Source organism: Rana temporaria, chromosome 2 (genome assembly GCF_905171775.1).
Source record: "Rana temporaria chromosome 2, aRanTem1.1, whole genome shotgun sequence".
Lineage (NCBI taxonomy): Eukaryota > Metazoa > Chordata > Amphibia > Anura > Ranidae > Rana > Rana temporaria.
Window position 1 is genome coordinate 404,433,433 of NC_053490.1, and position 16,245 is coordinate 404,449,677.

Here is a 16,245-nt window from a genome sequence, read left to right on the forward strand (position 1 = left end):
CCCTAGGCCTGACTAAACTCTTGCAACCCCCAATTTAAATATGACCCACCCCTTCCTATCAAGGTCACATCCCTTCCTGTTGAAATTTTACAGTGGGGACACTAGTTCTGAGGGCCTTGGGGGGGGGGGGGGGGGATTCCCTTAATCTGCAGAGATTTCCTCTCACTTCCTGTTTGGCTATGGGGCAGGAAATGAACGAATGGCAAAAAAATAAATAAAAAAAATTAACAGAGGCTATAACAATACCTTAAAGGGACACTAAAGGCAAAATTGTTTTTGTTTAAAAATAACAAACATGTTATACTTACCTCCGCTGTGCAGTTCGTTTTGCACAGAGTGACCCGGATCCGTGTCTTCTGGGGTCCCTCGGCGGCTGTCTCAGCTCCTCCTCGCAAAAGCTTTCCACGTTCATGCGAGCTCCCTCGCATGGTGAAAAGCTTTTGCGAGTGCGCTCCCGTGATACAGCGGCGGCCATAGCCGCCGACTGTATCACTCGGTCCCGCCCCCCCCGGCGTGCCGCGTCATCCGCTGTGGCCAATGGCTGCACTGCTATCAATCCGCCCAGCCTAGCCAATCAACGGCCAGGCTGGGAAACCGAATAGCAAGACGAGAACGCGCACGGGACTTTTGAGTGGAGAGGTAAGTAAAACGGGGGCTTGGGGGGGGGGGGCGGTGCTATCAGATGTTTTTTTTACCTTAATGCATAGGATGCATTAAGGTAAAAAAAAGCTTTTACCTTTACAACCCCTTTAACTCTATCCAAAATGGAAAAAAAAAATAAGTGTTGCCTATACTTTAAGCACAAATTTCTGCAAAATTTATGGAGGACTAAGAGGATATAGAATCATAGTCAGCATTTTACTTTCTCCAAACATGGAGAGTCAAGTAAATGCTACAGTGCTCAATTATGGTCTCATCTGACCGCAGCACTTTCTCTCAATCCTTCTCTGAATCATAGAGATCAGATGTAGGCAACCTGGGGCCCTCCAGCTGTTGTGGAACTACATTTCCCATAAGGCATTGCAAGGCTGGCAGTTACAATTACTCCCAGAGACATTATGAGACTTGTAGTTCTGCAACAGCTGGAGGGCCCCAGGTTGCCTACCCCTAATATAGATGTTCATTGGCAAACTTCAGACATGCCTGTTCTTCTTGAGCATTGCGGGTGCTGCAGAATTAAAAACAATGGCAGCGTATTGTGTTACCAATGGTTTCTTTGGTGACTGTGGTCCTAACGGCCTTGAGGTCTTGTACAAGCTCCTCGCTTGCAATTCTGGGCCGATTCCTCACTTTTCTCATTCTCGTCCTCACCCCATGAGGCAAAATCTTTCATGATGCTTCAGACCGAGGGCGATTGATGGTTATTTTGTATTTCTTCCATTTGTGTCTCCTTCTTACCAAGCTTTTTGCCGATGGTCTTGTAGCCCATTTCAGCCTTGTTCAGGTCTACAATCTCCATGACATCCTTGGCCAGCTCTTTGGTCTTGCCCATGATAGTGAGGTTTGAATGGAAGAAAGAGATTCTGTGGACAGGTGTCTTTTATACACATAACCAGTTGTCGTTAAATTTACAGGTACAATCTGTGTACCCCCCATGAGGACTTACTGTAGCCAGTCTGTGGGAGCCAGAATTATTGTTGGTTGGTAGGGGAACAAATACTTATTTTACTCACTGAACTAAATTTATAACATTTGTATCATGTGATTTTTGTTCGATAATCTGTCTCTATCATTTAACCTCCCTGGCGGTATGATTATTTCAGAAAAAGGTTCTGAAAGTGGTACCATTATTTGCAAGGAAATTTGGCGTTTTATACTGTAGGCCTGTAATTCTTAGGAATAACTCACTTAAATCTGACCAAACGAGAGTCTAGTAGGCATCCCGGGTATGACATTTTTTTAAAAACAAAATTATAAATTATAATATAATAATTATAAATAATTATAACAAATAATATAATTAAAATAAAAATGATTAAATAATGTAATCAACTCAAAATCACTGAAATTTGCTCAGTTGCAGAATTGTCGCTGTCATTACTTTTATGACGAATTTCCCCACAAATCGCTATCGCACAATTCTGCAAGTGATTATAATTTATTATCGCTGTTTTCTAGCTGCTCTAAAAACATTTTTGACATAAAGGGACACTTTTGGTTGCTATGGACAATCTACAGTTTGCAGGCAGAAAGAACAGTTTTTATAATATAAAAGTACATGTAGGGCAATGGGCAGACCACTAGGGACAAGGGGGGTGTGTATGTTTTACTTACAGTACTGTAATCTATAAGATTACAGTATACTGTATGTATTGTGTTTGTTTACCTTTTTGAATTTGGCGCTGTTCTTCGCTCCCGTGCGTCGTAACGTCGCAGGGAACGGAGATCGGAGGCACACAGAGGCACTGTGTGAATCGAGCGAGGTCCCGCTCGCTCACACAGCGCGGTGGCATCGCTGGATCCAGGGACAAGGTAAGTAAACCAAGCCTGTGGATGCTGCAAGGCAAGCCTGAGTCTGACTCGGGGTTACCGATCGTAGCCAAAAAATCTCACCCCGAGTCAGACTCTGGAATACCGCTCAGAGGGTTAAAATACACCTATGATAAAAAAATATAGATCCTTCATTTTCTGGGCAAAATTGCAAAATCTGCAGGGGATTAAATAATTATTTTCCCCACTGTATATCCATTTGAATCGCAGGCTGTCTGCCGCCTATTGTGCCAGACATGCCATTTCATTGCACTTTGCTGCCTACATCAACATTTTCTCTTTATTCACCATAGTCACACAATGCCAATAAGGTTAAAGTAATTCCTTCCTAAAAGAAAAATGAAGGCTGCCAATGCTGAGAAATTCCGGACATTTCTTTACTATCTGGCATCATTCAAGAAGTCTTATCTGTATACTTGTTTTTGGTCGAGAGCACTGGAGTAAGGAGTTTAGTATGACTGCCAGGCAATTAGCATTTGCAGAATGAAAAGTTAGCAATGGCAGAATCCATTTTCCAGATTTGCTAAAAAAATAATAATAATAATCTAGAACCATAAATAGAGCAAGAAACAAAATGCTGTGTGCAGAGTGCAGGTAATTATAGCAACCAATCTAAGACTCACGTAACTAAAGCCAGACCAGTTCAAAATGGTTTGTGATCAGTTTCTATGGGTTTAGCATATTGTACTTTGTTCCTTGCACTATTTTACTGTATAAAAGGTAGCTGGTCATAAAATTTGGCAAAAATAATCTCACAGTACGAAGGAATACCTTTCATACCACAAGAATAACAATAGAATTTATTACAGTAATTATACGACTAACTATGGTTATGCCAGTTAGTGGAAGGAAGGTGTTCCCATTTTTCTGCAGACAAAGCACCACATTCACTAATAAATGTGCTATGCTATGTTAATTGTTATTATGCTGTCTACTTTTCAACTATAAAACTAAACACTAGCTAGCTATAAAACACCTACTAATGCAGTTCTGTATTCAATAAAGCTGGACTCCAGGCAGGTAACAAAACACAAATTAATGCAGGTATGTGCTCATTAATAATCATTAGATGTATTTTTTAAGGAAATGAATGTAGGTTCCACTCAGAACAGGCCTTGCCATGGTCGACCAAAGAAGTTGAGTGCACATGCTCTGCGTCATATCCAGAGGTTGTCTTTGGGAATAGACGTATGAGTGCTGCCAGCATTGCTGCAGAGGTTGAATGGGGTGGGAATTAGTCTGTCAGTCCTCAGACCATACACCACACACTGCATCAAATTGGTCTACATTGCTGTTGTCCCCGAAGGAAGCCTTTTCTAAAGATAATGCACAAGAAAGCCCACAGTTTGCTGAAGATAAGCAGACTAAGAACATGGATTACTAGAACCATGTCCTGTGGTCTGATGAGACCAAGATAAACTTATTTGGTTCAGATGGTGTCAAGCGCATGTGACACTTATCGCTCTGACACCTGGCTTGATTCAGCTCAACTTTGCTGAAACGAAAAGTTTTGACACTGGCAATAATGCTCAAAGCCTGTGCTCCTGCCTGGCACTGTTGGTATTGCTGACTTGATGCTTTTGCCTGCACACAGAAGCAAATCGTGTTACTACATGGCTGCTCTGTACAAACCCGGAAGAGGTTGGAGCTGCCCTGTCCTACTATTTCCTAGTGCATTCTGGGATACAGTGACCTCCACTGTCTCTCCCCCAATATCCAGCTAACACTTTATAAATGCTTCACTAACACACTATAAATGCTCTAGGTTCTGTTAAGGTGCAGTTACAAAGAATTACCATTGAACAGTGGTAACACACGGACACCACCCCTCCTAATCGCGCCCTGCCCCTAATCTCAATGCAGGGCGCTAGATGCATGGATTTCAATTTGTTTTTATTTATTTTTTCAAGCACGTGATTAGAGCCGGAGGCTGCAAAAAGGGTGAGCCCACCCACTTGTGTGACGTTAGCGAATTATTGTTCGCTAATGTATTTCTGCTTCTCCTCCTGGCCAATTAGGAAGCGGGACATGAGACTCAATTGGCGAGTGAGTCTCAGGACACACTTCCTGTTCGGCCGGGAGGAGAACCCCTGGCTCATCCATCTGCTGGAGCGAGGAGCCCCCTCCTCATCTCCTAAGGCAAGGTCGCCTTCCCGTCCTGGAGGTCATGGCGGCAGTAAGAGTGAGGGGGGGTTGGGCGCTAGCGGTGCCACTACTGCCATTGAAATCAATGAAGGTGGCTGACAAGTGTTGATGTCCCTTGAAAGCGACGTGCTGCTTAATTTGTAACACAACTCTACCGCTGCTTTGTGTACAGCACTGTATGGTGTTCATGCTAATATTCGTGGCAGGTGTTAAGGGCGGCTATGAGGCTTTAAGAATGCTGAATAAATGCTGCTTAAACACATGGGGCCAGATTCAGGTAGAATCACCTATCTTTAGGAGGGCGTAGCTTATCTCAGATATACTACGCCGCTGTAAGTTTGAGCAGCAAGTTGTGTATTCACATAGTACTTGCGCTTAAACTTACGGCGGCGCAGTGTAACTGGGCCGACGTAAGCCCGCCTAATTCAAAATAGGCTGGCTGGGGCCGTGTACTATGTAAAATAGTATTGACCCCGCGTTTTTTTACGTTTTTAACGAACGGCGCATGCGCCGTCCGTGGACATATCCCAGTGCGCATGCTCCAAATGACGTCGGCAAATTTACGTGAACGTAAATTACGTCTAGCCATATTCGCGAAAAACTTACGCAAACAACGTAAAAAATTTAAATTTTGTCGCGGGAACGACGGCCATACTTAACATTGGCTGCGCCTCAGAGACCGAGGGGTAACTTTACGCCAGAAAAAGCCTAACGTAAACGACGTAAAAAAAATGCGCCGGGCGGACGTACGTTTGTGAATCGGCGTATCTACCTAATTTGCATATTCTACGCTGAAATCGACAGAAGCGCCACCTAGCGGCCAGCGTAAATATGCAGCATAAGATACGACGGTGTAAGAGACTTACGCCGGTCGGATCTTCGGGAAATCTATGCGCCCAATCGGACTTACGACGACGTATCTCTGTGAATCTGGCCCATGGTGTTGATGCACGTGTGTATGAGCCCTAACTGGTTCTTTCTGCTAAACTTTATATCATCACAAAACAAGCATAAAGTAATAGAAAAATACCTCCCTTGTTACATACTAGGGCTCCACTGTGCAATCAGACTCTCCGCACCTCCAGTTTTTTACACCAATTGCATTCGACAATAAATTTATTGAATACTAATTGTTATTGAGATTTTGTATCTGCCAAAAGTTCAGCTTTGAGAGTAAATGTACAGATTCTTATTGTTCTACATTGCAAAATAAAAAATGTTACAGAATTGAGAAATCCCCACGTAAATCCAAGCAGCGAGTGATTGCTGCAAGCTGTCTTTCAAACAGTTAATAATCTTGTATATTCATCTCTCATTTCTAAAAAAAAAACTAATAAAATATATAATGAAATGAAAGCTGCAGTGCTAGCACACAAGTACATTGTTCAGAACACTGCATTCCACAAATTGTTCCTTCAATTAAAATCACACCATTTACTTTTAGGGGAACAGAAGGAATCTCTTTGCTATTACGGGTTCATCCTGTGGGTGGAATGCACATTTTAATGCCCTGGTTATGCAGCAACCAACAATTCTCTGCAGGCTTATGTCGGGCTGATGTGAGCTTTCCCTGCAGACTCAGAACCCAGCAGAGAGCAGGGAGATCACGTCTTCACATACAGGAGAAGAAGGGTTCTGTTATAAACAAGGACTCATTGTAAGACATACAGGATGTTCAATCGAAAGATATTTCATTAGATTTCCCTATGCAAGGCACAGTGTTCTCACAACCACAAATATATATATGTAATGAATAAATAATAATATTTAATATTATAATAAGTCATTAAGTCATAATATATATATATATATTATATATAAAAAACAGACACATTATATATATATATATATATATATATATATATATATATATATATATATATATATATATATATATATATATATATAGGCAGATCCACAAAAGGTATTACGCCGGCGTATCTACGTAATTTCAAATTTTGCGCGTCGTATCTTTGTTTTGTATCCTCAAAACAAGATACGACGGCATCTCGGCTAGATCCGACAGGCGTACGTCTTAGTACGCCGTCGGATCTAAGCTGCAATTTTTCGGCGGCCGCTAGGTGGCGTTTCCGTTGAATTCCGCGTTGAGTATGCAAATTAGCTCATTACGGCGATCCGCGAACGTACGACCGGCGGCGCATTTTTTTTACGTTGTTTGCGTTTGGCTTTTTCCGGCGTATAGTTAAAGCTGCTGTTATGAGGCGTACTCAATGTTAAGTATGGCCGTCCTTCCCACGTAGAAATTTTAAATTTTTAAGTAGTTTGCGTAAGTCTTTCGCAAATAGGGATTTGCGTAGAATGACGTCACCGTCGGAAGCATTGGCTTGTTCCGGGTTAATTTCAAAAATGCGCACTGGGATACCCCCACGGACGGCGCATGCACAGTTAAAAAAAACGTTGTTTACGCCGGGTCACGACGTATTTACATAAAACACGCCCCCATCACAGCCATTTGAATTTACGCCGCCAAAGATACACTACGCCGCCGTAATATACGGCGCAGATTCTTTGTGGATTAAAAAAAAAAAAAAGTAAGTTACGGCGGCGTCTTAGATACGCTATGCCCGGCGCATAAATGCGCCGCTGTACAAGGATCTGCCCCATAGTGTGTCATTTATACCCCTCTAGCTGCTTTCAGTTCGGGGCACAGCATACATTGTTTTCTGTCGATCTTTAACTGAATATCTTTAGAGAGTCTTGCTGAGCATATGTTTTGTTTTCTGAATTATTCAGCTCTAATCTTAATCTGAGCTTCAACCAATGAGCAAAGTAAGGCCTTGTTCACACAGCTATAAAAAAAAGATGCATTGGCAATTTTTTAAAATTTAAGGATCTGAATACAGCTGCATTGGTTTCAGTGTAGACATTCACAAAGGTGCGTAAAAATCCACTGCCTTCAGATCCGTAACACAAGTCCCAAAATCTGAATCTTAGGACATGCATATACATATGAAAAAAAAAAAAAACAGGATGATTTTTACACATCAAATCGGTCTATTTACTGACCATTACACAGGGAACATTTGTTGCTTGCCTTAAAGCGGAGGTCCGGCTTGAAAAAAAAAAAAATTAAAAGTCAGCAGCTGCAAACACGGTAGCTGCTGACTTTTAATAAGGACACTTCCCTGTCCAGGGCGCCCGCGATGTCAGCAGCCGAAGGCGAGCAACCGCTCCGGTCTCTGCTGCCCCGCCGCCATCCACGGTGAGAGAACCAGGAAGTGAAGCGTTGCGGCTTTACTGCCCAATTCCCTACTGCGCATGCGCGAGCCGCGCGGCACTATGTGAGTGTGCGGATGTCTCCTGGGACATTTCCCAGGAGGCAGCACGAGGAGGAGAAGAGGAAAGAAGACCCACTATGGACAAGGAAGAGGCAGATTAGGAAATTTACCTAGTAAACAGCCACTTCCGGGAAAATATAAAAAATAAAAAATAAAAAATGTAGCCTTTTTGGCTATTTTTTTTTTTTTTTTTTAGGGTGGACCTCATCTTTAAGGATCAGTAACATTTTTACACCCGTGTTAAAGCCATGTGAATAAGGCCTAAAAAAATTATTTTTTTCCATCAAAGCAGTTAGAATTATCTAGGTGAATGTGAAAAATTCTGTTTAGAATATAATATTAGAAAATAGTAATATAGAATATGTTATAATTACCTGAAGGAATGGAAATAATTATTTTTCTTTTCATAGTAATAAAACAGTATATTTAAACGCTACATTTCCATAAAGTACACGCAAGATTAATGAATTCTGGGTGCATCTTGTAGCTTGGGGGCAAATGTTTAGGAATCTGAAGGAAAATGTATGTTAAAGCGGTGTTCCGCCCCAAAAAATAAAAAGCCAGCAGATACTGCAGCTGCCGGCTTTTAATAAATGGACACTTACCTGTCCTCGATGTTGGCACCTCAGCTGATGTTTCCATCAGCTGCCACATGCTGCTGCCGTCATTGCGGGTAAGGGAACCCGGCAGTGTAGCCTTTCGGCTTCATGCCGGGAACCCTATTGAGCATGCGCGAAGCCCCTGCTCCCCTCTCCTATTGGCCCAGTGGCCAGGGAAGGAGGAGGGAGCCACATGGTGACATCACGGGCCACGGGCCAGACGTGGAAAAGGATACCTGTCACAAGTATCCTGTCCGCCTCCCCTTTTTTTCATTTTTTTCCCATTTTTTCAAAGTCAGAAGCTGCAGTATTTGTAGGTGCTGGCTTTTTTTTTTTCCGGTGGAACCACCGCTTTAAAAAAAAATAATGTATGCTAATGATATAATTGCCTCCGGGTATGCCGATTTCCTCCCACCCCCCAAAGACATGCTCGTAGGTTAATTGGCTCCTGTCTAAATTGGCACTAGTATGTGTATGTATGAACGTGAGTTAGGGACCTCAGATTGTAAGCTCCTCGAGGGCAGGGACTGATGCGAATGTACAATATATATGTAAATTGATGCCGCTATATAAAGTACCTGTAATAAATAAATAAATTGTTTTTGATACATCTGCCAGGGCTTCAGTTTTACACATGTCTGATCAGATAGCATGAGCTATTTCCGAGTGCACTGATCTTCGTTGGACTTAGAACAAGCAACATTTCAGCACCATTTACACTACATACTAAGGGCTAGATCTATTGATACGCCGTGTAACTTCTAAGATGCCCCGTCTTATCTTTGTTTTGTATCCACAAAACAAGATACGACTGAATGGGGGCTAGATCTGACTGACGTACGTCTTAGTACGCCGTCGGATCTAAGGTGCATATTTACGCTGGCCGCTAGGTGGCGCTTTCGTTGATTTCCGCGTAGAGTATGCAAATTAGCTAGATACGCCGATTCTCAGAACGTACGTCCGGCACATTTTTTTACGTCGTTTACGTAAGGCTTTTTTTGGCGTACGAAATGTTAAGTATGGACGTCGGGCCAGCGTCAAATTTTTCGTTGTGTACGTCGTTTGCGTAAAACGTTAGCGAATAGGGCTTTATGTAAATTGCGTTCACGTCGAAAGCATTGACTATTTGCGACGTGATTTCGAGCATGCGCACTGGGATACCCCCACGGACGGCACATGTGCCGTTAAAAAAGAACGTCATTTACGTGGGGTCAAGTAGAATTAACATAAAACACGCCCACATCTTTGTCATTTAAATTCCGCGCCCTTACGCCGAAACACATTTACGCTACGCCGCCGTAACTTTAGACGCAAGTGCTTTGTGAATACAGCACTTGCCTCTCAAAGTAGCGGCGGCGTAGCGCAACTACAATACGCTACGCCTGCTTAACATTACGCCGATCTACGTGGATCTGGCCCTAACTCTTTAGCGCAATGCACAATATGTGACCCAATCAGTACCTATAACGTGCCGAATTTTCAGAGCACTTTACTGCGATTAAGCTCATGGAAAGCCAGACATATTTGGACATATCAAGAACATTTGGTTTAAACACTCAGACAGCCCAGACTAACAATAACGTGTAAGTTTTAATCTTTTGAAATGGAACAGTATTTTTATTTATTTTTTATAAAAATTCATCAATGTCACAGTTTATTAAAACCAGTAAGGTATAGCTTAAATATCATATAACAAAAATCACAATAAAAAAATAAGAAAATACATTTTCTAGCATGCATATCTCTAGATATGTATCTGTGTGCAGAGAGATTACTGTCACATCACCTAAGGGACAACCATCAATACATTTCTTTCCAACAGTCACGTCTGTGTAGTAAGAAGAGCAGGAACCTTACCTTACTGAAGAGCTCCCTCCGCTACTGCTGCAGTGTGACAAGCAAGCGTCCTCAGCATTTTCCCTCTCGTCGGCTGTCTGCTTCTTCGTGTCGACAATTGCTCCCTGCAGAAAGGATTTCAAAGCCTGCAGTCAGACACCCAGTCATCAAGTTTCAGGATGGAGAAAATCTGTTATTATGGAACCCTGTGTTTGTGGCTTTGGTCTGCCTGACAGAACATGAAGCCAATAGTAAGCTCTCTTATCACCCTGCTTTGGCTGAAAGCGCAGCAACTGTACCACATGACTCGCTGTGAACTACCACATTTGCTATTATTCATTGTGCGCTTATCTTCAAGGAAAATGTAAACAGCACACAATTCAGGACCAAGAACACTTCAAACGCTTGCAGCCACTTGTATTGAAATGCACAGAATACTAGCAAATTATATGCAAAAATAAAATAAAAAAAACAGCCCTTTAGCAACAACTGCTTATTGTATGTCCTGGCTGGTAGCTTTAGTTCCATCAAAACACCCATTGGAAGGAACTTGCTCTATTACGTTAATGTGGTCTTGTTTGTGCACGCTTATTATATTACTGTTAACGGTTTCATTGACAAAAAATGTCATACTACATTTGTCTTGTTGCATACCTTAACAACTTAGGGCCAGATTCACAGAGATTTACGCTACTCCGCGGCGGCGTAACGTATCCCATTTACGTTACACCGCCGCAGGTTTACAGCGTAAGTGCCTGATTCACAAAGCTCTTACCTGTAAACTTGCGGCGGTGTAACGTAAATGCGCTCGGCGCAAGCCCGCCTAATTCAAATGGGGCGGGCACCATTTAAATTAGGCGCGTTCCCGCGCCGAACCTTCTGCGCATGCTCCGTGTTCAAATTTCCCGACGCATTGCGCGAAATTACGGCGCCCCGACGTGCGTTACAGCGTTTCGTATTCCCGGAAGTCTTACGCAAAAAAAAAAAAAAAATTCGAAATTCGACGCGGGAACGACGGCCATACTTTAACATGGCTGATCTAAAGATAAGCCATGTTAAAGCAGGTGTAACATTGCAACGGGTAAAAACGACTAGCGACGACGTACGGGATTGCGATGAACGCGCGGATCTTCGTGGATTGCCGTAACTAGTCATTTGCATATTCTACGCCGACCGCGATGGAATCGCCACCTAGCGGCCGGCATAGAATTGCATCCTAAGATCCGACGGTGTAAGTCAATTACACCTGTCGGATCTTAGGGCTATCTATGCGTAACTGATTCTATGAATCAGCCGCATAGTTAGGACGGGCGGATCACAGAGATACGACGGCGTATCAGGAGATACGCCGTCGTATCTCTTCTGTGAATCTGGCCCTTAAGACCCGGAACATTATGCAGCTAAAGGACCTTGCCCCTTTTTGCGATTCGGCACTGCGTCGCTTTAACTGACGATTGCGTGGTCGTGCGACGTGGCTCACAAACAAAATTGACGTCCTTTTTTCCCAGAAATAGAGCTTTCTTTTGGTGGTTTTTGATCACCTCTGCGGTTTTTATTTTTTGCGCTATAAACAAAAATACAGCGTCATTTTTGGAAAAAAATCAATGTTTTTTACCTTTTAGTATAATAAATAAAAAAAAAAGTTTTTTTTCCCTCAGTTTAGGTCGATACGTATTCTTCTACCTATTTTTGGTAAAAAAATAAAAAAAAAACGCAATAAGCGTTTAACGATTGGTTTTCGCAAAATTTATAGCGTTTACAAAATAGGGGATAGTTTTATGGCATTTTTATTAATATTTTTTTTTTTTTACTAGTAAATGGCGGCGATCAGCGATTTTTTTTGTGACTGCGACATTATGGCAGACAATTTTGACACATTTTTGGGACCATTGTCATTTTCACAGCAAAAAGTGCTATAAAAATGCACTGATTACTGTGAAAATGACAATTGCAGTTTAGGAGTTAACCACTAGGGGGGGCTGTAGGGGTTATGTGTGACCTCATATGTGTTTCTAACTGTAAGGGGGCGGAGCTGGTCTTGTGACGTCATTGATCGTCTTTCCCTATATCAGGGAACAGACAATCAGTAACACTGCCACTGTGAAGAACAGGGAAGGTGTGTTTACACACACCTCTCCCCGTTCTTCAGCTCCTGAGACCGATCGTGGGACACCGGCGGCAATCGGGGCCGCGGAGCTTCGGACCGGGTCGTGGGCACGCGCACGAACCACGGCTGGGCACTTAAAGGGGACGTACAGTACCTGTACGTGCCTTGCCCAGCCGTGCCATTCTGCCGACGTATATGTGCAGGAGGCGTGGTTAAATAAAGAATAAAAAAATAACTCCTAGCTTTCCCGGTTTTAGCAGGTCTGTGCCAATAAGTACATGTATTATGGAATGGACAGGCCAACGGTTTTTACCAAATATGACAGATCTGAGAGATTTGGGCTAAAGCCTCATACACACGATCAGATCTACATCTAGGACTTTTCTTTGAACTGCGTTGGCCAGGAACTCATCTTACTACAAACTGCAAAGCATTGTCGGCCACCAAACCAGAAATGATGTGGTTTTTCTGCTCTTTAGCGCCACCCTTTGGGCACCATCTGCTAATGTTGTATTGGGTGAGCATTGCTTCTGAGCATGCGCGTGTTTGTACTTTTGTCCAATGGACTTGTGTACACACGATCGGAAAATCCGACAACACACAATTATTGGTGGAAAATTTTAAAGCGTGCTATCCAACATTTGTCTAAGGAAAATCCGACAGCAATTGTCCCATGGAGCATAAAAACGGTCCGATTTTACGACAACAGCCTGTCATCACACAATTCCCGTCGGAAAATCGGATCGTGTGTATGAGGCTTAAGGCTGGGACCAGGATTTTTGTTAGCAGATAGTATGTTGAGCAACTGAAAAAAAAAAAAAAAAAAGGTATCCTTAACCACTTGCACCCTGGAATATTTTACCCTCTTCATGACCAGGCCATTTTGTGCTATTCAACACTGAGCTACTGGCGATTGCACGGTCATGCAACACTGTACGCAACTGAAATTTCTCAATTTTTTTTTCACACCAAAATTTATTTTGGTGGTTATTTAATCACCACTGGCTTTTTTTATTTTTTTATTAAAAACAAAAAGAAGACAGAAAACAAAAAAATATATATATATATATTTTATCAAATTTCTTCATGAATTTAGGCCAAATAGTATTCTGCTACATGTCTGTGGTGGAAAGAAAAATCCCAATAAGTGTATATTGATTGGTTTGAGTGAAAGTTATAGCATCTTCAAACTATGGTATATATACTGGAATTTTTATTTATTTTATACTAGTAATGGTGGCAATCAGCGACTCATAGTGGGACTGTGAAAGTGCCGCGGCCAATCTGAAACTAACACTTTGTGGGAACTAATCCTGGACTCCGCACGCCGACTAATCCTGGCCCCTCCTGCACTCTGCGCGCGACTAATCCTGGACTCTGCGCGCCGACTAATCCTGGCCCCCCCCTGGACTCTGCGCGCCGACTAATCCTGGCCCCTCCTGGACTCTGCGCGCCGACTAATCCTGGCCCCCCCCTGGACTCTGCGCGCCGACTAATCCTGGCCCCCCCCTGGACTCTGCGCGCCGACTAATCCTGGCCCCCCCCTGGACTCTGCGCGCCGACTAATCCTGGCCCCCCCCTGGACTCTGCGCGCCGACTAATCCTGCCCCCCCCCTGGACTCTGCGCGCTGACTAATCCTGGCCCCCCCCTGGACTTTGCGCGCCGACTAATCCTGGCCCCCCCCCTGGACTCTGCGCGCCGACTAATCCTGGCCCCCCCCTGGACTCTGCGCGCCGACTAATCCTGGCCCCCCCCCTGGACTCTGCGCGCCGACTAATCCTGCCCCCCCCCCCTGGACTCTGCGCGCCGACTAATCCTGGCCCCCCCCCTGGACTCTGCGCGCCGACTAATCCTGGCCCCCCCCTGGACTCTGCGCGCCGACTAATCCTGGCCCCCCCCTGGACTCTGCGCGCCGACTAATCCTGGCCCCCCCCTGGACTCTGCGCGCCGACTAATCCTGGCCCCCCCCTGGACTCTGCGCGCCGACTAATCCTGGCCCCCCCCCTGGACTCTGCGCGCCGACTAATCCTGGCCCCCCCCTGGACTCTGCGTGCCGACTAATCCTGGCCCCCCCCTGGACTCTGCGCGCCGACTAATCCTGGCCCCCTCCTGGACTCTGCGCGCCGACCAATCCTGGCCCCTCCTGGACTCTGCGCGCCGACCAATCCTGGCCCCTCCTGGACTCTGCGCGCCGACCAATCCTGGCCCCTCCTGGACTCTGCGCGCCGACTAATCCTGGCCCCCTCCTGGACTCTGCGTGCCGACCAATCCTGGCCCCTCCTGGACTCTGCGTGCCGACTAATCCTGGCCCCTCCTGGACTCTGCGCGCCGACCAATCCTGGCCCCTCCTGGACTCTGCGCGCCGACCAATCCTGGCCCCTCCTGGACTCTGCGCGCCGACCAATCCTGGCCCCTCCTGGACTCTGCGCGCCGACCAATCCTGGCCCCTCCTGGACTCTGCGCGCCGACTAATCCTGGCCCCTCCTGGACTCTGCGCGCCGACTAATCCTGGCCCCTCTTGGACTCTGCGTGCCGACCAATCCTGGCCCCTCCTGGACCCTGCGCGCCGACTAATCCTGGCCCCCCCCTGGACTCTGCGCGCCGACTAATCCTGGCCCCCCCCTGGACTCTGCGCGCCGACTAATCCTGGCCCCCCCCTGGACTCTGCGCGCCGACTAATCCTGGCCCCCCCCTGGACTCTGCGTGCCGACTAATCCTGGCCCCCCCCTGGACTCTGCGCGCCGACTAATCCTGGCCCCCTCCTGGACTCTGCGCGCCGACTAATCCTGGCCCCTCTTGGACTCTGCGCGCCGACCAATCCTGGCCCCTCCTGGACTCTGCGCGCCGACCAATCCTGGCCCCTCCTGGACTCTGCGCGCCGACCAATCCTGGCCCCTCCTGGACTCTGCGCGCCGACCAATCCTGGCCCCTCCTGGACTCTGCGCGCCGACCAATCCTGGCCCCTCCTGGACTCTGCGCGCCGACCAATCCTGGCCCCTCCTGGACTCTGCGCGCCGACCAATCCTGGCCCCTCCTGGACTCTGCGCGCCGACTAATCCTGGCCCCTCCTGGACTCTGCGCGCCGACTAATCCTGGCCCCTCTTGGACTCTGCGTGCCGACCAATCCTGGCCCCTCCTGGACCCTGCGTGCCGACTAATCCTGGCCCCTCCTGGACTCTGCGCGCCGACCAATCCTGGCCCCTCCTGGACCCTGTGCGCCAACTAATCCTGGCCCCTCCTGGACTCTGCGCGCCGACTAATCCTGGCCCCTCCTGGACTCTGCGCGCCGACTAATCCTGGCCCCTCCTGGACTCTGCGCGCCGACTAATCCTGGCCCCTCCTGGACTCTGCGCGCCGACTAATCCTGGCCCCTCCTGGACTCTGCGCGCCGACTAATCCTGGCCCCTCCTGGACTCTGCGCGCCGACTAATCCTGGCCCCTCCTGGACTCTGCGCTGGAACAGAATTGCTGCTTACAGCATCATTCCTTGATTTGTTCTCAGGAGCCACTGGGAAGAGTAAAGTAGCAGTGTGCAAGCTCCAACTCACCCTGCAAGCGCCAATCTAATTCCTAAATGGCATGCCTGGAGCAGTCTAAATATGCACTGCAGCATGTATTGCCACGCACGTGCACAGAACTCTAGTGGCACTATTTTGGAGTTTGGTGCTTTAGCAGTGTGACAGATTGGAGTCTACAAAACTTTGCTCTACCCTGTGGTTCCCGGCAACGGTCGTTTTCTTGGGAAAAGACCCCTCACTATTGGGACTA

General features: G+C 46.0%; 1 protein-coding gene across 3 annotated transcripts in view; it reads right to left on the reverse strand.

Moving 5' to 3' along the window:
* Positions 1 to 16,245, reverse strand: part of SHROOM2 (shroom family member 2) — a 311,760-nt gene that overhangs the window by 108,086 nt on the left and 187,429 nt on the right. For all 3 annotated transcript variants that reach the window (XM_040338142.1, XM_040338141.1, XM_040338139.1), the window contains exon 6: positions 10,391 to 10,494. In XM_040338142.1, the coding sequence (XP_040194076.1) occupies positions 10,391 to 10,494 (104 nt within the window). The remainder of the gene's footprint in view (positions 1 to 10,390; positions 10,495 to 16,245) is intronic.